Source organism: Gossypium hirsutum, chromosome A12, assembly GCF_007990345.1.
Source record: "Gossypium hirsutum isolate 1008001.06 chromosome A12, Gossypium_hirsutum_v2.1, whole genome shotgun sequence".
In the NCBI taxonomy this organism is placed as follows: Eukaryota; Viridiplantae; Streptophyta; class Magnoliopsida; order Malvales; family Malvaceae; genus Gossypium; species Gossypium hirsutum.
The window spans coordinates 7,097,429-7,123,656 of record NC_053435.1 but is presented as its reverse complement, the minus strand read 5'-3'; the positions used below and the strand labels follow the sequence as shown (position 1 = coordinate 7,123,656).

The 26,228-nt window shown below is 33.8% G+C and overlaps 1 protein-coding gene and 1 pseudogene across 3 annotated transcripts; both read left to right on the top strand.

Annotated features, from left to right (window-relative positions):
* Positions 1-4,700: 4,700 nt before the first annotated feature.
* Positions 4,701-21,352, top strand: LOC107927750 (uncharacterized). Of its 3 annotated transcripts, none has more exons than XM_041082602.1 (33): positions 4,701-4,998; positions 5,097-5,273; positions 5,562-5,657; positions 5,930-5,999; positions 6,114-6,247; positions 6,515-6,655; positions 6,738-6,895; positions 7,200-7,350; positions 7,455-7,553; positions 7,727-7,804; positions 7,887-7,946; positions 8,044-8,201; positions 9,048-9,249; positions 10,119-10,238; positions 10,557-10,642; positions 10,744-10,848; positions 11,416-11,514; positions 12,317-12,405; positions 12,807-12,955; positions 13,696-13,839; positions 13,925-14,032; positions 14,494-14,604; positions 14,957-15,055; positions 15,165-15,275; positions 15,629-15,807; positions 15,936-16,377; positions 16,719-16,826; positions 17,044-17,102; positions 17,455-17,839; positions 18,526-20,070; positions 20,341-20,548; positions 20,649-20,840; positions 20,997-21,352. In XM_041082602.1, the coding sequence occupies exons 1-32, from the start codon at positions 4,888-4,890 to the stop codon at positions 20,729-20,731; spliced, it is 5,865 nt and encodes a 1,954-aa protein (XP_040938536.1). In that variant the 5' UTR covers positions 4,701-4,887; the 3' UTR covers positions 20,732-20,840; positions 20,997-21,352. The 3 variants fall into 3 exon arrangements, with proteins under 3 accessions (XP_040938536.1, XP_040938535.1, XP_040938537.1); XM_041082601.1 differs by having other exon boundaries at positions 7,200-7,368; XM_041082603.1 differs by lacking the exons at positions 20,341-20,548; positions 20,649-20,840; positions 20,997-21,352 and having other exon boundaries at positions 7,200-7,368; positions 18,526-19,177; positions 19,458-19,933.
* A 2,302-nt stretch (positions 21,353-23,654) lies between these two features.
* Positions 23,655-25,941, top strand: LOC121210846 (eukaryotic translation initiation factor 3 subunit I-like; annotated as a pseudogene).
* Positions 25,942-26,228: the final 287 nt, after the last annotated feature.

The following is a 26,228-nucleotide window of genomic DNA, read 5'->3' as shown; positions in this document are numbered from 1 at the left end:
TGCCCTTAGTATGTAATGGCAAAGCCTTACCCACTCCAAAAGCTATTTTTTGTAGTAGGCTCAATTGAGGTTGACGGGAGTGAAGCGTGAAGGTTGTCCTGAATTTGAGCTTGATGACAAGCTCAACTCCGAGAGGGGGAGTATTGATGTGGATGCCTTTATTGGAAAACAATATCATAGAATGAAAGAATATAAATAGAGACGACAACAAATTAAAGTTTTATTTATTTCCTCTATTATATTAGATTTTTATTTTTGTTTCCTTTATAAAGTTTAATATTGGTAGTCAAGATCTTATGTAACAGCCTGTTTTTAGGACAAATCGAAATAGTGGTTTTAGGACCACAAAATCAAAGTCAAAATATCTACTTTATTATTTTAATAAGGTTTACAACATGATAGATTAATTACTTGAAAGTTTCATAAAGAAATTTTACTATTTAAATGCTCAATTCGGTAAAATGACAAAATTGCGTAATGCATAAAATATGAGATCTATTAGTTAAATGACTTAAATAGCTATGAAATTTATATTAGAAGTCCTTAAGTTGATGATATACCCTTGTTAATGTTAGTGGACATTCATGTCCATGAATTGTATGATATATGGATGATTTTTTTGTAAGGTTATATTGGTAATTTGGTTAATAAAGTTTAATTTAATAAAACAAAAACTTAATTTGGTGTCATCTTCTTCTTTAAACCAATTGTAAAAGAGAAAATAGGGTTTGGGAGAGCCTGAAAACATTTGGCCATTGTAGGATTAAATTGTAAGTTCATTTTGACTCGGTTTTTAATGATTTCTACATTTTTTAGCTCGTTGCAGCTTAATTTAGCTAGCCCATACCTTCGTTTTTGAAATTGTTATAGATTTTAAGATATGTCATTGTTGAATACTTAGGTATTTTGAAGTTTCTTGTTAGATTATTGATGGTTGTTAATAGTTATACAAGTTTTATAAAGTGATTTTGACAAAAATGAGAATTAATGATTAAATTGTGAAAGATAGAAATGTTGTGGTTGAAAATGTGAATAAAATGAAAATATGGGCTAATATGAATCCCATTGAAATTCGGCTACCTTGGGTTAGGGTTTAATTATGCAATTTTACATTTTTATGTGTTAAGGACTAAATTGTAAAGTAGTTAAAAGTCTAGGGGTAAATTTGTAATTTAGCCAAAATAAATGTTTTAAGCTAAATTGAGTTGAATGAAAGTTTGAATGAGTTAATTTGATATCATATAGATCAAGATAAGCAAATATCGGAATTAAATTGGGGAAAAAGAAAGGTTGGCGAATAGACAATAGTTTTCATTCGAGCAACTCAAGGTAAGTTCGTATAATTAGAATTGAATTTTTCTATACTTGCGATTATTGAAAAGAATGTGTATAATTGAGATATTTGAAATATGAATGTCTTATTGTTATATTGTATACGTTACCGAGCCCCGTTTGAACTATTTGAATTCATTGGATACGAGTGACATGTTATTGGAATTACCGTAATGGTTTAGCTCCTGCATTTGTTGCGGACACACCATAGCTCGTAAGAACTTACTGTTTCAGCTCATTAGATCTTACCGATTCAGCTCGAAAGAGCTTACTGTTCAGCTCAATAGAGCTTATTGTTTATCAGCTCAGTAATAACTTACCGACCATGACCCGAGTGAGCATGTATGATGATGAATTGACGGATATTTTGAAATTGTTCACTCGGTTATCCTTTGAAGTCCTAATAGGTTCAAAGGGTTTTAAATAATGTTATACGGACAAGTTACGGTTTATAAATGTTATTAAAGTTATATATATGATGTATGAGTTTGGAAAGATACGAAGTATTATTTTAGTAGATGATTTATGTATTAGTTAAATGATTAACATGTGATGATTATGTGTGATTAGGCGATGGTTAAATTGAATTGTTGGCATTTTATTATTGCTTTGATTATATTTTAAATGGTAAGTTTAATTTTGAATTATACGGGCTTACTAAGCTGTAAGCTTACTTTGTTTCATTTTCTATGTCTAATAGGGTTCGTTAGCTCGCTCGTTTCGAATAAGTCGGAGTTGCACATCATACTATCCAATTTCCAATTGGTATTTTAAACTTATGAACTTATGTAAATATGACATGTATATGCTAGTTTGATAGTAATAGTTATGTTTTGGTATCATGGTTTGAGAATGAATTTGTATATAAGTTAAACCATGTGATTTGGCTTATTTTGGTATCATATTTGGATTGCATATATATGCTTAATGATAGTATGTTTTGGTATGATAATATTTGAATGAAATTATGCAAAAGAAGTCTTGATATATAGATGTTAGATGAATGAATTGTATATGCGGTTATACAGGTATTTGGATATGTAAATGGTAAGTTTGGTTATGGCTTATAATGTGTATTGAATTGGTTAATTTGGTTGCCAATTGAGTTGCATAAATGTGGTCATATATGAATGTAAATGCTTATGTTTTAGGGTGGCAAATTTGACTTTTCAAATGACCTATTTTTGTCCACACGGGCAGAAACACGGGCGTGTGTCTCAGCCGTGTGTGATACACGGTCATATTACACGGCCGTGTGTCCCCTGGAGTACCCCACGAATTAAAGTCAGTATACCCTATAATTTTGACACGGCCTAGACATACTGGCATGTCTATCGGTCGTGTGTGGCACACGGGCTGGCACACCGGCGTGTGGTCGGCTGTGTGACCTAAGTCAGTAGCCTCCCTAATTTTTACACGGCCTAGCACACAGGCGTGTCTGGTGGTCATGTGAACAAGTCAGTATGTATGCCCTGTCTTACCACGGCTTAGACACACGGGCGTGTCTAATGCTGTGTGAGGCACACGGCCTGTTCACAAGGGCGTGTGACACTTGAAAAGTTGAAAATTTTCTAGGTTTTGAAATTTTTAATATGTTATAATTTAGTCCTCAATGTATGATTAAAGCTTTGTATGCTTGATTTAAGTACATTTTGGATGTGAATGAATGATGGTTACTGAAATAAGATGAAATTTGTTAAATGATTGTTTTGAATTAAGTTATAGGTCTAGTAATGCCTCTTAACTTATTCCGGCGACGGTTATAGGTTAGGGTGTTACATATTATAACTTAGGATCTTTATTTTATGTCAATAAGGACTCTTTCCATTGTCATTAACAGCATATAAAAGGTTGTCAATATTGAATAAAGAAAAACAAACAATTATTTTATCATAAAAGTTATTCTTGGAGGGGGTTCAGTTAAAGACGAATCTACCTCTCTGATTAACCATAGATCAGAGCAAGGATTCTCTCACGTCTAGACCTATGGCTAGATCCTACGTTAAGGCTCATAACACATTCATTATTAATTTATTATTTATGATACTATATAAAGTGAGCGTATTTGTAATACTCAATTGCAATACTATTACATTTACTTTCTTATTATTGCCAAAAAAAAATGAAACTAGGTAATTAAGCATGTTACATACATTGTAGAAATTTGCTTTATCTTGTGCCTACATGTTGTTTTACTTGGAGAAAACTGCAAAAGTAATGATCCATGTCTTTTTTTATCTTCAAATCAAATATCACCGCCATAACTAAATTTAGCACTGAACATACCTTTTTTCTCATGTAATTCCCGTTTGATCAGACCAGAACAGATCATATAGAGTATACATCTATACTCAAATAGAACTTTTATAATTAATGCCTCCAACAATTAATGGTAGTATAATTCTTCAGCGTAAATATCTATATCTTTTATTGAAATTCTACAGTCTGATTTTTCGAAGTATTTCCTACTCACTGTCAAGTCATAAACCTGATTAATCATGCTAATCATGCTGATCTCCAAATTCTTACACTTGTTGATATTCTTAAATGTTTTATTTTCAAGATTGGAATCCATAATTCTTTCAAACTGCATAAACTTATCTCTTAAAAGAATTGAGTCCGGGCATGTACAATTGGGTAAAGATAATGAGATCACCAATGAACAACACAGAAAAGAAAACCAATGAACAACTTTTCTATTATTGAAAAAGTACTAATAATTTTATGATTTTAATTTAGTATTTTGAAGAGCAAGCAAAACCAATTTAGTATTTTAATTCGGACATGTGGGTTTGGGTTGTTTAGTTAGCCCATTTTTTCCATTTTTTATTTAAATTTGCAGTAGAATTGAGTTTTGATATTTTAAATTTTGGAAAATTTTGCTATTACTCATTGTCTTATGCATAAATTGTATATTTAATCTTTATATTTTATTTTGATAATTTTTAAATTTTATACTTTTTATATTTTGAAATCTCAAGCATGACTTAAAAAGTAATTAAGTTAAATTTTATTATTTTCAAAATTTTACATATTAAATCTGAAATGCAATGCATGTTTGTTATTTTCAAATAATATTCACAAAATGTCATTATTTCATTAATGTATTTAGCAGAAAATAAATTAATATTTTAAAATTTAAAAATATAAAATATAAATGATTAAATAAGAAAATAAGACTAAATTATATTTACAACTTATATGTAATATAAACCTAATAAAAGAATTTGATATAATATATTTATTTGAAAAATTTTAAAAAGCACAAAAATTTAAAAATATCAAATTAAATTATATATGGAGGACTAATAGCAAAAGTTACCTTTAAAATTACATGGCACAAGATGAATTATAAATGAAGCGCTGGCGCATCACGTCGATCTTTCCTAAACTCCCAAACGGTCAAATCCAAACCCTCCATTCAAAACCCTAAAAACCTCTTCTCCTTCTAAGAAGCGCGAAAAAGAATTCAATCAAAATTCACAGGAGGAAGACAAAAACGCTCATTTCCTTTTGTTTCTCTACTTCCGCTAGGGTTCTAGTGGATCACCATCAATGGCGGCCACCACTAAGTCCGTCGATCACTCTCTTTGGTGGGAGCCGTTCTCTTCTCTTCTCACCGACCTCGAGAATGCCTCTCCTTCCGACGACCTCCCGGAACCCCTAGTATATCTACTACTAACTCTCTTTCTCCTTTGCTTTTCTTTTAGAGCATAGTTCTTCTGCGTATGTGGTGTTGTTTTTACACGTTTCGAATTATGCAGGCGAAGAAGTTGAAAGAAAACCACGATTGGTTCGTGGAGACAGTTGCTAGGTTTAAATCGCCGAATGAGAAGTCGAAGGAGGCTTTAATGAGCTCTGAGAAAATCAAGATTGGTCCACATGAGTTGACCGTTAAGCCTGATTTCAGAGATAAGGCTTTGCAAGTCAGCTCGTATTTGGTTAGTTATATCCTCACTATTCGTTTTGTCAATTTGAACATTCTCCCCCCCCTTCTCTCTCTTAATTATTGTACTTCTTAAAGCTATATTTTACTACTTAGCACAATCCATTGTTTGATTGATTAAGAGAAGTGAACAATTTTAAGAAAATGAGTGATCCATTACTGAGAATTTCTCCTCAAGAAGAAAGAGTTCAAGAGATGAATTACTTGTTGTCAATAATATCTCCTCAACTAGAAAGAATTCATGCGCTCCGCCTTTTCTAATTCTCATTTTCCTTGTTAACAGTGTTTGGATGAGGTGCAGTCGTACATTCTCGTTGATAGGTATCTCGAGCGCGGAAATGTTGCTGAGAATTATATAGTTCATGATCCCATTCATGTGGTTAGTAACTTCCTTATCTTCTGTAATGTTGGATTTTTTTGGATGCTTATTGTAATCATAAACATGTATGCCCCTTTTACACATGCATGCTTGTTTTTTTTTTTGTCAATATGTGTCTCCCAGTGTTCAGTTTTTGACTTTGATGTTTGTTTAGGATGTCCTAAATGGGAAATATTTGGGGTATCCGCTATTTAGCCATAGCTTATATTCTCTGATATGAAGATGTCTGATTCTTTTCTATATATCCTTCTGTTTTCTCTTTTGTTCTGAAGGTATTGCTGCAGTATTTTATTGAGCGCCAGTGCTTGTTGAAGTGCACAAGGCAGATCCTAATGCATGCTTGTAAGGCAATTATGATTTATGAGGCTGTTCTATTCTCTGATCGCTCTGCCACTTTTTTTATTAGGTATTGATTTTTGTTTTCTTCTTATGACTATAATGCTATATGTGGTGCAGTATATTTGGGAAATAGCTTGAAAGAAGAGAGTTTGATTAGGGAGGAAGCACTAAAGCTGATTTCTGATGGATTGGAAGGAAAACTAATATCTGTCTTGGAAGTTCTCATGTCTTGCAGTCATCCCGAGCAGATGGTACGTGTAATATAAGTTGTTTTTTAATAACCCTACAAAAACCTAGGAGCAACAAGTTCATAGAAATATAGGCAGTTCATAGGAATGTGTACGTTGTGAGATTGACCATGTGGGATGCACCTTTTGTTGTATTCCGGCACTCTTACTATGTGTATGCATTACATTTGGTGATAGTATACAAGAATGGATATTAGTTTAGTTTTATTTTATTTGCTGCTATGTTTAAGGCTTCTAACATTTAATGCTCGTTTTGAGAATGGTTTATAGGATGTTGATCTTTTCACCTTATGGGCTGAGGAGACACTACTTGAAGACAATTTGGTTTTGGACATTATTTTTCTCATTTATTATGAGTCACTTTGTACTTGTACTGCTGAAAGATGGAAAAATTTATGCTTGCTTTATAAGGTATGCCATCATTCGTAATTGTTTGATATTAATTTCCACATTTTTACTGGTTTTATACATGCTGAGCAATATGGTGTCACAGGGGACCTTATCAGGGTCTTATAACTTTGGAAAGCTAGCAATATCACCTGAAGCACTATCTTCTTTTTATCAAGCCAAAATTCAGCTGTTACTTATCCTCATAGAAGCTCTGAACCTGGAAAATCTTCTTCAAATGGTTCATGATGAAATTCCTTTCAGGTTTTTGGATAGCCTTTACTTCCTTTTTATCTTTGTTTTCTTTGCAAACCATAAATGTTTAAAACATTCTAGACACCGCAAGTACTTAGCTCCAAATAATCCAAACCCAAAGAGAAAAGAAAAAAGAAAAACCCGGAAAGAGAGAGAAGAAAAGTAATTATTCTAAAATCCTCTGTTTTGTATGTAAGCTGATTTTGGAATTTATTTTATTTACCTGATATTCAATTATTCATTTGTTTTTCCTTTTCTTTTTTCTTTTATAAAATAATCTGGTTGTTGGAGCATTTATTTTCCTGTTCCATAGGCAGGGAGCTTGTGGTTTTACCTTGACTGATGTCCGAGAGATTGATGCTCTGATGTCCGGCTTCGATGTCTTTGAGATTAGAGAAGGTGGCCCATTGATTCTTGCTTGGGCGGTGTTTCTTTGTCTGATGTCATCACTCCCTCAAAAAGAGGAAAGTAATGAATTCATGGTGTGTGGTTATTTCCTCCTTTATATGCTACATGAATGAATATCTCCAATAATGACATTGCCTTTGTTTTTGGTTCAACTTCCCAGGAGATTGATCATGTTGGGTATGTTCGCCAAGCTTTTGAAGCTTCATCTTTGAGTTATTTCCTTGAAATCCTTCAAAGTGGCATCTTGAAGGAATCAGATGTAAGAAACAATTTATCTTCTTATAGTATAGATCTACTGGAAGTCTCATATTCCACTTTAGCCCATCCTTTTTTGTTTTTTCCCAGTGGATTTCATAGCAACTGTTGGATTTTCTTGGTCCCATCTTGTGATGCTCTCTAATTTGATTATGGATTCCCCCCTTGTTTTTTCAGGGACCTGTTGCAGGTTATCGAAGTGTCTTGAGAACTTTTATTTCTGCATTTATTGCATCTTATGAAATTAGTCTTCAGGTGACTACTTTAATGCATATATGAAAGTAGCTTGTAAGGTTACACCGAATTTCTTATTTATTGCAGTGTGTCCATTTTGCAGGAGGAGGATGGTACCCTTAATTTGATACTGGGTATTCTTTGCTATGTTTATCGGGGAGAGGTTTGGATGTATATTGAATTTACTTCTGAGTAATTTGTTTTTATTATCTGTTGCCCATAGGTTATTAATTTGAATTTCTTGTTAACCTACTTTGCAGGAGTCACTTTGTATTCAATTTTGGGACAGAGCAAGTTTCATCGACGGTCCTATTCGGTGCCTTCTCTGTAACTTAGAGGGTGAATTCCCTTTTAGGACTGTGGAACTTCTACGACTTCTATCATCTCTATGTGAGGGAAGTTGGCCTGCAGAATGTGTGTAAGTGAGGGTTTGCTTTCATCTTTTTGAGATTCATTTGTTTTCAATGTTACATGTATGTAACTGAGATAATGCACCACAACATACATATATGTACAGACACACATTCACACACACATGGGGGTATGTATGTATCTGTATATTTATAATGCCTAATATGTTTTTTAGGTAGTTTCTCTTCTTTATGGCAGAGCTTTATTGACTCTGGTTTGTGTTATAGTGTTCGCTTGAGAGGATATCTGAACTCTGAAAAGAGAATGTGACAAGATACTACTTAAGTTTGTTTTATGCTATTTAATTTCATATGGGAATTAGTTGATTCAATATGAAACTAGCTTTCCTTTCTGTGATCCAACTTATATCACTTTTATATATATAAAATGGATAATTCTCCTCAAAAGACATATATATTGAAACACATACATGTATTTATGCCTCTTTATATTTTTAATGTCTAATGTTTGTTAAGTAGTTCCTTTTCTTATAGCTGAGTTTGATTGATTTTGGTTTGTTGTACTATGTTCACTTGAGCTATCCAACCTTTGAGAAGATAATGTGATGAGATGCTTATGCTATTTAATTTGGATAGGAGTTAGTTCGTACAACACTCAACATGCCAACTTATGTGACATGTTTTAAAACTTCTATTTGCATTTTTAGGTTTTTTTGTGCAATTGAAATTTCAACTTGAGAAAAATATATTTAGATATATTTTCCTGCTGCCACCTTTATGTAGGATGTCATAGATGACCTCTGCAGTTCTTTCCTGATATTTCCTTTTTGGTGAATTGTATGTTCAAGTACTAGCCATTTCGCTTACATGTATTGCACTTATGCTGTTTACAGGTATAACTTTTTAGATAAGTCCACTGGTATATCGTCTTTGTTTGACATTACTAGTGAATCCTCATTGGATAATGTGTCTCAAATTGTTGAAACTCAGCATCCAGTGCCTATTCCTGGGATTGATGGTTTGCACATTCCTAGTAGAACTCATGGGCACGTTCTGAAAGTAGTTGATGGGAGAACTGCTCTTGTGCGCTGGGAGGTAAATAATTGAGAGGTTTATGCTATTTTTCTTGATGTCTGTCAATAATTCCATGCTGATTCTGTTATACTTTATTGGAACAAGTTTTGATTGAGGGTTTTAACTTTTGTTGACTGCACACTAGCGGACAATTGCCCCAAAATGCTAAGCATTATTTTTCTGAAGTTGGGAGCAAAGGATCTCTGAAAACATAAATCCTAGAGAAATGAATTATCTCCATGTATATTTTATGAATATTTTGTAAATAAAACTATGTTACATGCAATATCTGTTATCTATAGCGTTAGAAATTTATTTTTTTATATATAGAATTCTGTAAAGCTATATCGCATTTATCTGTTCTTTTCTATATTTGTTTTTTATAAGTATTAAATTTTAGTGTGACATCTAATATTTTTAGTTGATTCTTTGGCCCGCAACATGCAATTATAATGTTTGGGTGAAAATTGTACCTTGTAGATGGACTCATAATATATTCATTTGATTTGATTTCCTTGAATACATATATCATATCTCTACAGCAAGCAGCTGGAATTAAGTTTTTCTTTTATCACATTAATTCACAAGTTCCACTTGATGGTATTTGTTAACTGGTATGTGTACATGTGCATGCAAATCTGTATGTGTATATATAATGTATGTATGAATTCTTATCCATTATTTCCTGATAGCTTTTCTCATTTCTAATAAAATTAATGAGGTTTTCTATAGCCTATATGATTAATAGTGTGCTGACCTGTAATGATGGTACTCTTATATAATTCCTTAGGAATTTCTTTATTGATAAAACTCCAAAACTTGACTAGAGGTCTGAGCAACATTAATCAGGTATATCAATTCCAGTCTAATTCCTTGATCTTCTTCTGCAGCATACAAAATCGGCCGTGTTTGTTCTGCTCCTTCGTTTGGCCCAGATTCCATACTTAGAAAACAATGAAGAAGCATTTCTTACCCTTGACCTACTCAGCCGAATGGTGTCCTGCAACACGGTAGTTCTCTCCTGCCTTTGGTAGTTATTAATAGATAGCCAATGAGCTCTGGATAGCCATGGATAACAAAAGTTCTGAAAATATTTTGTGCCAATGAGCTCTAGATAGCCATGGATAACATAAGTTCTGAAAATATTTTGTTGTAGCTGTTATCAGTGAAAGTTACTGTGTTCAATATTTCTCATTTTTGAAATTGTGAAATTATTGAGACCTGTGTTTTTGGTTGGTGTTTGTCCTGTTAGCCTTAATTTTTCCTTAAAATTAATGTTGTACCTAGCTTGGATTCTTAACTTCTTTGTTTTCTAACAACTTGAATAGGCTGTATGTTTTGCTTTGATGGATAGTTGCAACATCTGTCATCTCCAAGCAACTGGCATGAACGGGCAGATAGAAAGTAATGTGTGGTAATTAAGCAACTTGGGCTTATTTACCTTCGTATGCTATTTTATGTTTTGCATCTCTTGTGGGCTATATATCAAACAGTTTGTCTTTGCTCTTTTTGCAGGGTGGTTGAGATCATTAGCAATATGGTTAGAAATTTGTCTCCTAATCCCAGTGGTGCTGCATTGATGTCCATGGCTTTTGTAATATTGGCAAAGATGCTGAAATGGTAATTGAACTTATCTTTTTCCGAATGCTGAAATGGCAGATTAAGTTTCAAGTTTCAATAGGTAGAAGACTACCTTTTCAGACTGTTTAGCTGCTGATAGCCAAACTGGAGTTGTTGCTGGCATTCTTCTATTTGTTGTTCTATAATTTAAAAATGCCTCGATTTTGGGAAAGCCACACCCATCAGTTCCAGGTGGAAGAAAAATGAATGGAAGTTGTATACATGATCTCCACTCATTAATTAATCCTAGTTAAAATTTGAAGATCGTAGCCATGGTAGCAACCCTTTAGTGGTAACAATTTAATAGTTTTATTTGAGTAGAAACAATGCATGCATGGCCTTTGTCTTACTAGTTAGAGTTTAGTTCTGGCAAAGAAGGATTCTAGGTGATGGTATCCCTGATCAAGAATGTGTTACAATCTGACATATAGTTGTGTTTTGTGTCCATGCAAAACCTGCATCTGTTTGTTGCCATTGTTCATTGAAGCATGTCTAGCATTTCTATGATATTGTTACCTATCACTCGTTCACATATTCATTGTTTATTCTTTTTCTGTTTTGAGCCAGTTGCCCTTCTAATGTTGCTGCAGTAGCCTTGAAAGCAAATATATTTGATGTGGCTTCAAATTCAAGCACCTTCAACATAGGTTGGAATGGTCTATCAAGGTAAGCCTTATTAAGTGGAGCATGAGAATTGTAGTGTAATGCTTTGAGATTTTATAGGAATCTGCTCATAAAATAAACCAGCATTAAGTTCAGGTTGGACTGATTACTGTTCACTTGGTGGCTTTTTTTTCTCTCTTAAATTTCATTTTTAGAAAATATCCAAATTGATTTCCTTATATTTTTCACTTTTTCTTACATTCTTTTTGTAGCTATCCATCAAGCTCTACCTTGCATGAATTATATGTGTTCCGTTTTATCTTTTTATGTGTTTAGTTTTGTTATTTTCCAGTTTATGAAGAAGTATTGAGTGCAATTGCAAGAGAAAAATTTGGGTTAATTTTAACTGATAGTTGAATGTTTGCTGAGAGTATGAAGCCTAACTCAAAGTAGTGCCAATTATAATCACTCAATTTAGGTTACATGAATTGTGTGGTTTTGCATAGAACAGTTTTGAGGAGAATTAAGTAGCCAGACCCATTCAGGACTTAAATGAGTCCTCTTCCTAGGTCACACTCTCCAACTAGTTCAAATAGAAAAAGAGAGGTTGTCTCTCTTCTCCTTTATTTTTTTTTGTTTTGTTTTCTCTTTCGCATTTTGAACTTAATTTTTATTGGTATAATTGATGTCCTTTTGATTTTTGAAGATTGTTAATTTTTCTTCTTTTTGTTTACATCTTCTCTCGGTTTGCGTTTTCCTGTTGTCTTCTTACATATATGATCTGTACTTAGATATACTATAGTATGCGAGTTAAAAATACATTTGCTGATTTCTAATTCTTTCTTGTCTCGCCTTTTCTTTACAGTGGATCATGGTTGCTATCTGGAAAGTTGGCAAAGATGCTTTTAATCGATAGTGAGCAGAATGATTATGACTGCCCATTAACAATATCGGGTCTGTATTCACTCAGTTTAAGCTCTGTTGTTAGTATGCTTTGCAATTTTCAATTTGTGTAGCTTTCGGTTATATGATTTGCTTATTATTATTATTATTATTTTGCCCCTTCATCTACTTCTTTTTCATTTTCCCATTTTCCCACATGATCTGCATGTGTGTGACTATTCAATGTGCTTTTGTACTTGTATGATAATTGATTTCTAAATTGAAACTTTCCTGCTTCATTTAGCTGTTTTACTTGTCTAACACGAAGTTTTAACATAGATGAACTTTCCGGAGCTTATATTGTATTGACTTTTCAACTTTTGTTTTTCTTAGTTTTTACCTGGTGGTAGTTCCCAAATTGCTCATGTATTTTTGTTTTGTTCTTATGTTCCAATTTCTAATGATATCTGCAGTGCTGGATTTTACCATGGAGCTTGTAAGGACTGGTGTAGAAGATGATATTGTCGTGTCTTTAATTGTGTTTTCCCTCCAGTATATTCTAGTAAATCATGAGTACTGGAAATATAAAGTGAAGAATACTCGTTGGAAAGTAACATTGAAGGTAGGCATTGGTTTTTCTGTAAGCTCTGAAGACTTGTTTAGTTGGCTTTATTTTTATAATACAGTGACTGTTGTCTTTAATTCCTATAGAATGCATGTATGATGTTGGAGATGGTAATGAACAAATTTCTCTTTTATGGCCAAATTAGATGATGTAGAGTAAATAACCGAGAATAGCAATTAATTGTTTGAAATCTCAGATGTATATACTCAAAATTCTCATTATTGAAGATGATTCGCATTAGCACACATGTAGCATCCATTTTTAGTAAGTAACAAATGATTAAGTAATGTTGCACTCTCTCAAGCTTTGAGAGCAGCTCCAGTAGACTTAAATATGCCATTATGATCTGTGTATCTATGGATCTTGTACAATTTCTTGTTGCCTTGTGCTGAATTCAATTTTCAAAATTCTTGTGTTGGCTACATTCTTTCCACCCTCTTTCCTTAAGGCGTCTTTGAGTTCTTCCTATTGGTCATGAAATGATCAGGTTTAGCCTGTCTTTACATCTTATACTGTGCATTAGCTGCATTTCCTACCAATCTTGATATTTATCTGATTGAGTTGGTAAAATCTCAACTGAAGTGATTTGTTCTTCTTAATGTTAATCTGACTTATTGGTCTGTATACCCAACTAAATCAGCTTGTAATGATGTAATTAAGCAAGTGGAGCCTGTACAATGGACAGGGACCTTTTAAAATGCTGGAGTACTAGTTTCTAATTTTCTGCCTTCCGTTAGGTGCTGGAAGTGATGAAAACGTGCATTTTAGCAACAGCTTCCTCTGAAAAGCTGACTGATGTAATACGGGATTTGCTACTCTATGATTCTTCGATCCACAACACTCTCTTTCGTATAATGTGTACAACTTCTGAAGCTTTGGAGGTCTGCTATTCTCCATATTATCCCTTAATTTAATTTTCAAATTAGGATTTTACTTACTTTTTACTTACTAATCTCCATTTAACAGAGACTTTATCTCAACCGCCTCATAGAATTGGTCGAGATTCAGGGTTTACAACTTGCTATAAGTTCTGCTTTGGATATTTCATATGTGATGCTTACCAAAATCTCAAAGGTATTGTTTTGAAATTTATAGAGCTGTTTGCACTACTGGCAGGACATAACATGTGATTTTTATCTAATGGGAAATACATATGGTTTTAGTCTTTTAGCATTGTTGTTTTTACACATCTTCTCAAGCTCTCATGAATCATGATCATTATGCTGCATGTTTTAGTAGCTATATAAATTTTGTTTTAGTTATTTTAACTGTGGTGAAGAGGGAGTTTTAGAACTCTATGGTCATGGTGATATACAGCTCTGGAAAGTTGTGTTTTTCTTGGGATAGGAGGCTTTTATATTCTTTCACGGTATCATACATCACATATAATGATGTGATCATTATGATTTTCTTCTTTCTAGTCACTGTTGCTCTGTCTTGACAATTTACGTGATCACTGCTGAAGTCTTTATTTTATTTTGTCAATCAGCTTAGACCTTCATAAATAAAAGGTAAAGTTTTTGCTATCTCTGCAGGATATGACATCAAGCATTCCAGCTTTTCACCAAGCTGTCCTCTCTTCAACAACCAAGCCAATATCTGTTATTGCTGCTGTCATATCATTGATATCCTTTTTTCGTGATCCGGTAAATATTCTTTATGTGCTTCACAATTCAAATTCTTCCTGTTTGTTGTTGCTTATCCTCATTGAAAATGTAAATCAGCATGTACCAAAAAATTGATTAACTTAATATTTCAATTCAATTATAGAAATGGATTGATAAAGATATTAGGTTAAAAAATGGATAATTGCATAAATTTCTTAAGATGTGGATGCTACGATTGATTTCTATAATTGTCTTCTTTAAATATATATGTTTTCAGGGCTTTTTTTTTGTGGGTGTGGGGACAACATGGTAATTTTCTTTAGTAGATAATTTATAATTTGTTTATCCATGTGCTAAAATTGTGTTGATGCAAGGTTACTTGATTGTGCAGGCGATACAGGTTGCTGCTGCTAAACTACTGGCGATGTTGTTGCAGATGGCGGAACCACATCCTTTTATAAATTCATGCTTCTGTCCCGATGACAAGCGGGTTGTCATTTTATTTCGTGTTTTAAAGTTATTAATAAGCTAATTTCTTATGCGGCTTCTAAATAACTATCTTTTTCTTCTAATCTATTTTGATTAACCACCTTTTTTAGATGGCAGATTTAAGGCTTTCTATTAATAGCATTCTACTTGAACACTGGATACTGAATGATGATCTCTTTATTGCCATACTGAATTTGCTTGCTTCTGCAGCTCGTTTCCAGGTTAGTCATGGATCATTCATTTACTACTTCTGAAGGCTACCATTTTCCTTCTGCTGGTTATTTGAAGTGTTTTTTTTTTTTTTGAGGTTGACTATATCTGTTTTTGGAACTCTTCCTAGCTTGTAACTTTTCATGGATACTAAAAATTCAGTTAGATGGCTTGTGAATGTGGTCTTGCAAAGATTTAATTACTTTTTTCACAATCTGGATATATACCTATGTCCTTGATCAATTCTTGATACACCAGAAACATGATCCAGGTTCTAGGGGTTGGCAAGTGATCTACCACAATGTTCTAATATTACTGATCTAGTTTACCAAGACCGTCTTATGTTGGTGGTTTCTTTGTGCAGCCTGCTTTCCTTCTTGCTATTTTTGACACAAAGGAGGATACAGCTGTTCAACTGGCTAATATTGGTGGTGTGAAGCAGACAACAAATGAACCTTTGTCTGGTTCCCTGGGCTCTGAAACATGTAGTCTTGTAAATGCCATTCTCCAATTTGTTGAAAGCTCTAATGATGTTATTAATAGGTATTGTGTTGCCTAAGCCCTTTGGTTTCATTTTTACTTATAATTAGTATTACCCTGAATATGCTGATTTTGAGGTGTTTGGTTTGGTGACATGGTTACAACTGAATCAACTAACATATCATCTGCAGCAATCCCTGTGTACTACTGAATGCACTTAACTTCTTAAAGGCACTGTGGCATGGGGCTGGTCAGTATACAACTATTTTGGAGAGGCTGAAGAGCTCTGAGAAGTTCTGGAAACAATTATCGAACTCTATCTTTCAAAGTGCTGCCTTGGAAGTTCCTGTGCTCAAAAGCATAAAAGAATCAGAGGCTTCACTCCTGGGACACAAATATCGATGTCAATCTGCTATTTTGGAAACAATGGCATATGATGTGTTCTTGATGAAAAAGTTGTTATATGCTGAATCACTTGTCAAGGATCCCTCTGAATCAAATAAGAAGATTGAAGCTGATAATAATGTTATGAAGAGTATCTTGTCAAATTGGTGTAAGAGCTCTGTTCTTGGAAGCTTGATCAAATCATATACATCTTGTAAATATGACAATGAAATATATTTTCATGCAAAGGTAAACATTCTATTTTTTTTCATTTTTCATATTTCATGTATAGCTATAGTCCGTACATTCCTTTTCTTGAGGGTATAGGATAATGGGCATTCACATTGAAAGCACTTATTTAGTCGGCAGCCTGAAATGATTATCATTGTAACAATAATGTTTTGAGGTGGTATTAGAAAAATGGTTTAGTTGACACCAATGGTAACCCTATGCAAGATTTTAAATTTAGATAATTATTGCAGAAAAATGCACTTCCAGATGAATAAGCTGTTGCTTAATTTGCCTTAGATATATTGTCTGGGCCTCCTCTTATCAAATTTGGTAATGTTGAAAATGAAGCTACTTTGCAGGTCGCATTGAGTTTACTCACTGTGCACATAATGGGAAAACTAGTAGCTGGTGATGCTGGAAGTTTGTCTGTATCCTTAGTGGAGAAGATTCGCCATGTGTATAAAAAGGTGATAGCATTTTTGTATATATTGTGGCTTTTCTTTCCATTAAAATGATAAACAGTCTGATTAATTGTATCACTTCATCTCTAAAATGTTACTTCTGAGGATTTCTTAAGAGACTGAAACCACACATAATTTTAATAGGAAATTTTCTATTCCCTACTTATCTTTTATGTCACATCATGTCTGACTCTGGTGTATGGTTGTGTTTTCCTGCTGACAGTTGACTGTTCAGCCTGCTTTTTCCAAATTACTGGCCCAGTACTCACTGCGTGGTTATAGGTAAAGCACAAACATCTATTATATTTATTAGAACTTAAATGTTAGCATTATTTCTGCCTCTAGATGGAGCACCATCCATGTGAGCAAGGATGCAAATGAATGGAATCGAAATGTAATGATTCTATAAGGTCTATGTATGGGTTAGCCATTTTTTTATCAGGGAGGGGGTGGGTTGTCCAGATTTGAACCCTAAATCTAATGTCAATCAAGACTTAAAATCAACGGATGTCTTTTTGCCACTGAACCAATGGCATGGTTGACGTATGTGTTAGCACAACTGGGTAACTCTTTGTGCTTCTTTTTCACTTCATTAATGCCTTTTCTGATTTCTTCGTTGTTGGTTTTCTTTCAGCGAAGGGAAGGAGCTGAAAGCTTTAATACTGAGTGATCTCTATTACCATCTGCAAGGAGAGCTTGAAGGCCGTAAAATGAGTGCTGGACCCTTTAAAGAACTTTCCCAGTTTCTGATAGAGTCAAAGATGGTGAAGATTTATGAGAACAAGTGCAGTCTTGATCTTTTTTCAAATGCTGATGATGTCCATGTGTTTGATCTTGGACGCATACAAGCAGATTTGGGATTAGATATGTGGGATTATTCTGAATGGAGAACATCTAAAGGAATTGCAGAAACAATGCTGAGCTGCATGCAGAAAGCAAACTCAATGGTGTTGATTGGAAATTCGAAGCTTTCTTCACTGAAAGCGTTAATTACCGTCTTAACCGTGTATGAGGACAGTGTAAGTCCTCTGAGTTCTGGTTAACTATTTCTGCTGCTTGAACATTTTCTATGCTGAGAGTGACACTATTTCTGTTTCTAGGGGATCTCGGAAATCATGATAATTTACTAATAAATAGGTTAAAATAGTTTTTATCTGTTATGCTATTAGCAATGAATATAATATGTGAAAGGCTGATAATAATTGAGTTCATTGTGGGAAACCATGTCCAAACTATTTTAGATTTTTATTTATTCTGAGACTCTGTACCTACTTTTGTTAATTAGAATTTTACTAATGGAGTTTAGACTTCATTACCTTTGTCATAAAATATTGGGGAAGTTTGGTTGGGCCTACCAATGACTGGGTTGTAGCAATGAAGTGCAAAGTAATAAATAGGAAGTATCAACAACTCCGAAAACATAATGAACACGGCGTTGATAAAATAATGCAAGTTCTAGAAGTGATGGAGTTGTGAGCTAGTTCAGTAAAACTATTAAGAAAGAAGTGTTAAGATGATTTAACTTCTGGGTTTTTAGGTACTGGCATCTAAAATTTCTTCAAAATGTTTTCTTAATCTTCTCTTAATGATTTGTATGTTGTATCATTCAGAATTTCTGTCCACTGGGTTTGGAAAGCCTTCAATTCTCATTCCCGTTTGTCTTGCTACCATTATAAATTTATTTCAAATATACATTTTGTTGCAGTCGCTGGAAAAAATGACTGAGGTTGGAGGGAAGATTCCTGATCAGCTGATTTTTTCATGCATGGAGCATATATGCCGAACTTTCCTTGACACTTTAGAACCTTTGTCTCGAGTCCCTGATGTTTCTGAAGATGTCCTTGATTTCCTCACTTCACAGGCAGACTTGCTTCTTCATCTCACAAGATCTGTTCGGAAAAGCCTGTCCATGTCTGTTTGTCTTCTCCTCTTGAAGACTTCAGGCACTGGTCTTAAAATGCTAAATGACCTTAGAACGATGGTTAGTGGGGTGAATAACACAATGAAGCTTTTGATAATGTTGATTCTATTGTCAATGGAGTTCTGCTGGCTTGATTCCCATATATCTGGTGTGAAAGACAAAGAATCTATTGAAGGGTTTGCTGAGATTTCTAATGTGAGCCTCGGTCTGTTACCCATCTTGTGCAACTGTGTTACTGTTGCTGAATGTCATTCCCTCTGCCTGACTGCTTTGGACTTGACACTAAAATGTTTTTTGACACCTGATACTTGGTTTCCCATCATCCATAAACATCTCCAGTTACAACATGTTGTTCTGAAACTTCAAGATAAGAATTCTTTTGGATCAGTTCCCGTTCTTTTGAAGTTCTTCTTGACCATTGCGCGTGTAAGAGGAGGTGCTGAAATGCTTCTTAATGCTGGTTTTTTCTCGTCTCTCAAACTTTTATTTGCTGACATGTCAGATGGTCGGGTTTCCTCTGTTATTAATTCTGGCAAAAAACTCTCCACTTTATCTGACAAAATAGAGAAGCCTCAACTCATTTGGGGACTTGGCTTAGCTGTCATCACAGCGATGGTTCATTCTTTAGGAGACAGTTCTTTGAGTATTGATATTGTGGCCAATGTGATACCATACTTATTTTCTGAGAAAGCCCATCTTATTTCTTATTTTCTCAGTGCACCAGATTTTCCATCTGATGATCATGACAAGAAAAGACCACGTGCACAAAGGACTTGGACTTCTCTTTCTAAACTAATGGAGACCGAGCAAACTCTCATGCTGATGTGCATCTTGGCACAACATTGGAATACTTGGGTTAAGGCTATGAAGGATACAGATTCACAGTTAAGAGAGATGAGTATTCATCTCCTGGCCTTTATTAGCCGTGGAAACCAGCGCCTCGGAGAGGCTCCTAGCCGGACTCCGCCTCTCTTATGCCCTCCTATTCTGAAGGACGAGCTTGATTGCTGCAATAAACCTTCATTTGTAAACAGCAAAAATGGATGGTTTGCTCTTTCACCCCTTGGTTGCATCTCAAAACCGAAATTTTCTGGGATATCAACAACTGCTCTTGTTATCAAAGATCAAGCAACTGGAAGTAATAACCATGTTTCACAAACATACTTCTCAGACTCAGTTGCCATTCAGATATACCGGATTGCATTTCTTTTATTGAAATTTCTCTGTTTACAAGCTGAGGGTGCTGCTAAACGGGCTGAAGAGTTGGGATATGTTGATCTTGCTCATTTTCCAGAACTTCCAATGCCTGAGATTTTACACGGGATACAGGTATGATTGTGATATGGGTTTTTGTTAGCCATTCTTTTCAATTATGAGACAGAAAGTGATGATTGTTGTTTACTCCCAAGGCTTAAGAAAATAGTATGCCAGTCATCATTCTAGTTCCTAATCTGTATTGAAATTGTCAAGGGGATAAAAAAGAAAAGAAAAAGTCAAATGAGTAAAGTGTTCTGTTCTGGTCTGGGTAGAGGTCTAAACTTCATTTATTAATATTACCTGTTGGTGGATTTTCTTTTTCTTTGTCCTTTGGGAGCACAGGACCAAGCAATTGCTATCGTCACGGAATTATGTGAGACTAACAGATCTAAGCAGATTCATTCAGAGGTCCATCAAGTCTGTCTCCTACTGCTTCAAACAATTGAGATGGCCTTGTACTTGGAACTTTGTGTCTTACAGATTTGTGGAATAAAACCTATGCTAGGTCGTGTGGAGGACGTTTCAAAGGAAGTCAAACTATTGATGAAAGGTAATGTTATGTTCCTAACATTTTCATAAGAACAATGAAACTTATTTCTTTCAGGGATCATTAAGAAACTCTCCTTTTGGTTTTTGTTTCTGGTTTCCAGCTACGGAGGGGCATGCTTTTCTCAAAGGATCAATGAAGTCCCTGAGTCAGATAATATCACTTGTGTATCCTGGTTTGCCATAAACCAAGTATATGGGTGGTGTTTTTTAAAGGACGCAACGGACCTTTGCAGGCTTTTAGAATGTGATGTGAGAACTCTGTAGATATTCCGAATGTTGCCATGTTGATGATGGTACGTATATCTTTGTATGTTTAATGTTCTTTGTTTCACTGATAATTGATGCCATTTTTCCTGGCCATTCTTATTTCCTTTAGTGATTATTTTGTGACGAGGAAGATACTCCCCCAGTCATCCTCAAGTGTTGTGATTCTTTTTTTTTTTTCCTAGTTGAGCTGTTGAGGGTGGATTAATTTGGCTGGGTCCCCCTTCAAGCGTGTAAAAACAGAGGTGGTTGAAAACGTGGGATGATGAAATGGTTTCCAGAGCAGCACAAAACTTCATCGTGAGTCAGTGGATACTTGTGAATAGGATTGGTTTTATCTGATTCGTCATTCAACAAAAATTCTGTCTATGGAGTTTTTTTTTTTTAATGCAAATTAAATGTGATTTTCCGCTTTATTTATTAATCTGTAATGGCGAAGATGCGATGAGCGGTAGAATCTCTAGTAAAAGAAAGCGGACCGTACAAGGCAAAGTGGTTTATCCCAACAATTTTACTTTTAGGCTCTGTTTCGTTTCTAAAATCATTTACTTTTTTCATTTTTCATTATCAGAAAACAGTTTTTATTTTTTTATTTTTTAAAATTAAAAAGTATAAAAATAATAACTTATTAGGTACCTAATTTTTGATAACAAAAATATGAGAAATAAAAAAAATTACTTTTATATGGTTTCGAACATGTATCAGGTTTAATATTCTAAAAAATTATTGAAAAAATAGTGTTTTGAGTTTGAATGAGGGCTAATTGATTTAAAATTAAAAACTTTGGTTTTCTTCATTTGTATTTTTGCAACATTTTTAGTGAACAATAAAAATACTTCTAAAATTTTCAACTAAATATATTTTCTTGAGTGTTTTTCTATTTTTCAAAAAAATAAATACAGAAATCATCATTGTTTATGTGACTGGATGAAGTTTTTTTTTCTTTTTATCTTGCAGTTTTGAGAATGCTAAATATTAATCTAATATTATTACGATCAAGGAATGCTAAATATTAGTCTAATGTTATTAGGATAGCATTTTTTCATATATCATTAAATAAAATGATTAAAATTTAGTTGAATATTTATAGTTTTAATTATAAAAAATTTAATAAACCTAATTTTTAACATTTATAAAATTTATCAATTTAATTCTAATTTTAATTACTTTTAAAAAATTAACATCGAAAGAGATAAAACTGGAAAGATTTCGTGGATTGTATGGAGCTTTCGAATTAACGGCTTTGACGAACTCCTCGGCAGGTGCACTTTGGTGCGTGTATCATTTGGAGGTAAAAGCTTAAGTTTGGAAAAGGGCTAATTTAGTAATGTTTTTGAAAAGTGTTATACAAAAGTGTTTTTAAAAAGTTTAGTTTAAAATTTGAGTGTTTAGCATTATTGTCAAAAAGTACTTTTGAGAAAAAAAATTTATTTTAGACATGTTATTATCAAGTAACAAATATATATTTAAATAATATTTAAATTAGTTATTATTATTATATTTTACTAAGAATATAAAAAAGTTATTATAACTTGTTAATATTTTAATATATAAAATATAAATTTTAAATATTTTTAAACAATAAATATTAATTATTTATAAAATTTAATTAAAATATATAAATTATATTTTAAATATTTAAATATAACCATTAAATATTTGTGAAAAAAAAAGTATTATATTATTTGAGGGTGAAAAAATAATTAAATACTAAAAGTACTTTTGGGAGAGAAAAAGTTAAAAATTTTAAATTCTCTTTTTTAGAAATAATTAAGCACAAAAAATGTTTTTGAAAAACACTTTTAAAAAGTAAAAAAAAATTCAGTAATAAGTAAAGTATTTTTTTTAAGTATTACTATACATGCCCTAAGTGTTATATTGACTTTGGTGGGAGGTGTATGGTGCTTGTTCCTCTCTTATCACCACCTCCATTCACACTGTAAAGACATGGCCGCTGTTAACGTTTTGTCTGCTTATATTGAATTGCTACATCCTTCAAAAGAAATCTGTCTTGGGTATATCATGCAACTGCCTCCTTTTTATTGAAATATTATGATGATTTTGGATATCGGTTATTCCTCCGTTGCCCCTTTTTTCCTATTCAACCTCTCCTATTGACACGCCTACTGCCAACATTTTTGTCTATTTTTATTGAATTGCTTCATCCTTCAGAGGGAAAAAATGAGAGATATGAACTCTGTCATGCACCTCGTTTCTTTTTTCTTTTTTCTTTTTAAATATAAATGGATGTTTTTAAATATTTTTCCCTTTTTATTAACTTTTGGATTTAGAACTAAATTGACAAAATTTTATAAATGTTGAGGGCTAAATTTATTAAAATTTTCAGAATTAAAATTAAAATAACAAATTTTATAAATATTGAAGGTTAAATTTATTAAATTTTTTAGATTTAGGATTAAATTGATAAAATATGTAAAAATTAGAAGACTAAATTTCCTATTAGATCAATAAAAAACCCAATGACAACCATTCAGAGAATGACTAGAATATTTGATTTAGAAAATTTGAGTGACCAAAATAGAACTACAGACAAAATTGGATGACTATATTTGGAATTTACCCAAAAGAAAAATAGAGAAAGGTTTCTACCAAACCAAAGAAAAAAAAATAGAGAAAGGTCAACTATGCTGGTCTGATTTGGAAGATGTGGACTGTTTGGATAAAATTCAAAAAAGGCCCGACAAGAAACTAAGAGCATGTTTGGTTGGGTGTAATGGATTAGCCATTACACCCCTAATCTGTGGCCCCACTGATTACCTTGTTTGGTTGGCTGTATTACCCTAATACGGGCCTATTACACTGCGGACGGATTCTCCATTTTCCCTTATGCAGCGCTGATTTGCAAATCCCTTCCAAAAGAAAGTATTACCTAATCGGTACTCTTTTACCCTCCCAAGCCTCTCCCAAGCAGTCATCACTGAAATCCATCTCCACCCACCCTCTCCCTCACAACATCGACAGAAGCGACAAGTTCTTCTTTTCTTTAAATTTTTGGCGAGAAAAGAAGAAAAGAAGAAGATGAGGCCAATTTTGATGAAAGGTCATGAAAGGCCATTGACGTTTCTCAAGTACAACAGAGATGGAGATCTTTTGTTTTCATGCGCTAAGGACCATACCCCTACTGTTTGGTTCGCCGACAATGGCGAGCGTATCGGCACTTATCGTGGCCATAATGGCGCCGTTTGGTCTTGCGACGTCTCAAGTAAGTTCTTTTTGTTCTTTATTTATTTTATTTTATAGTTTTTAAACTTGAAGTTCCAATTTTTAGTCCCCTCCCTCAAAACTTGTAGGGGATTCGATGAGGCTTATTACGGGAAGTGCCGATCAAACTGTGAAGCTGTGGAATGTTCAGACGGGAGCTCAATTATGTACTTTCAATTTCGGTTCTCCTGCGAGGTCGGTGGATTTCTCTGTAGGGGATAAACTAGCTGTAATAGTCAGATATGGATTTATTCTCTGTAAGGTAAAATAAACAGAGCTGTTTGGGGACCCCTCAATAGGACTATCGTTAGTGCTGGAGAAGATGCCGTAATTCGAATATGGGATTCTGAGGTAAATTGTTGTCAGATATGAATAGTTCTTTTTGTGAGCACGGAAGCTATTTTTGTTCTATAATGTTGCACAATTGATCGGTTTGTCTTCGACATTGAAAATATTCTGATGTAATAATTTGTTTTCACTTCTTGATATTCTTCAAACTAGATCTTTTCTTATTTTTTAATTATCTTTCTTCAATATCCTCTGTCATGTTCCTTTATTAATCTGTACATTGGAAATGATCTTATCTTTCGGGTTGGATTTGTCGATGTTGTCTTCTAGACTGGAAAACTACTTAGGGAGGCTGACAAGGAATCGGGTCACAAAAAGACAATAACATCACTTACAAAATCTGCAGACTGTTCACACTTCCTTACTGGTTCCTTAGATAAATCTGCCAAGGTGATGCATCTTATTAACCTCACAAGTTTTTTGAGCATTTGTGGCTATTTTCTGAAATAACCCCAGATTCTTTATTCTTTGGCTAAAATTTCCTCTGCATGATTCTTCTTACATTTTTCTGTAAATGTTTAGCTATGGGACACAAGAACGTTGACTCTTATCAAGACCTATGTTACTGAACGTCCAGTCAATGCTGTTGCTATGTCTCCACTTCTCGACCATGTAAGTAAGAACAAATATGAGCAGCATAACTTGTATGCAATTCCCTTTGCCCCTAACTGCATCTTTCCTTAGTTAGCTGCATTAAAAATCTGACATAGCCTTTTTCTAGTTCTTGAAGTTAGTAACTCGTTTCTTAGTATTGTAATAACTTCTGGACTTGAAACATTTAAACTTCTAGCACTAAGGCTTAAAGGTGTTTAATATTGTAATGCCTAGTAAATTTACACCTAGAAAATTTGAAGCCTTATATTACTGTTATTCGTTGTCTGCAATATATTTCCACGGTGACCTAAAAAAGAAGTGCAATATTCAAAGTGCAATTGTCTTTCTCATTTTAAATTCAAATATAATAGCCATACCATTTTATCACTTTAAACCCTATCCTTTTAGCTTTTCCGCTGCAACATGATCAGTGAAATTCTTGATTAATTTGTATGATACTATCTGAAATTGATTGATTATCTTGCTAGATGTAGAGGGTCAGCCCGAGAGCATTGTGCAAGATATTGAGAACATGGTTCGCTCTTACATTGAGAAGGTAAAATGCATTTGATCTTTATTGTGTGCTCCTTCTAGTAAAATTTACTTAAATAAGATTTACAACGATGTTACTGCCAATAATATTTTAGGATAACGCGTATTTTATATGTGACTTTCTTCGAAAATCCTAGGAAAAGTGTATTGTAGATTGTTGCTGCAAATTGCCACTTCCTCTGTTTCCAATAACTTTGCAGTATACATTTTTTATGGTTTGTGCAAGAATGACAGCTGAACATTGTTGCTGCAAATCCTAACAATGTATGAGCAGGAAATACAGTTTTGTCTTACGTATATATGGTCTGCGCTACTTTGCCCCACTCGATTCCAAAGTCCATTGTTTATTGTCAAGTCCGTGAAGCTAAAAGAAGCCTGCTTGACTTTTTCTACACGGAATTGGGTAAACTGGAGGTGAGAAATGTCCTCTCTTAACCAACTTACCGTCTATTACTTATTTTGGTGAAACAGATGATCAGTGAATGATTTCTGGGAAATTTGTTTTGTAGCAAAAACGATTATCGGCATTACTGAATGAGGATCCAGCAATCATGGAATGCCGATCCGCTCTTGCGAAGAGACTGGAATTATATAGGAGTGCACAAGCTGAAATCGATACGGTCGCTTGGTCGAAGTAAGAGTGGGTAAATTTAGATTTATGGGGCATGGTATTGGGATCTGTTTTGTTGTATTTTCGTTAA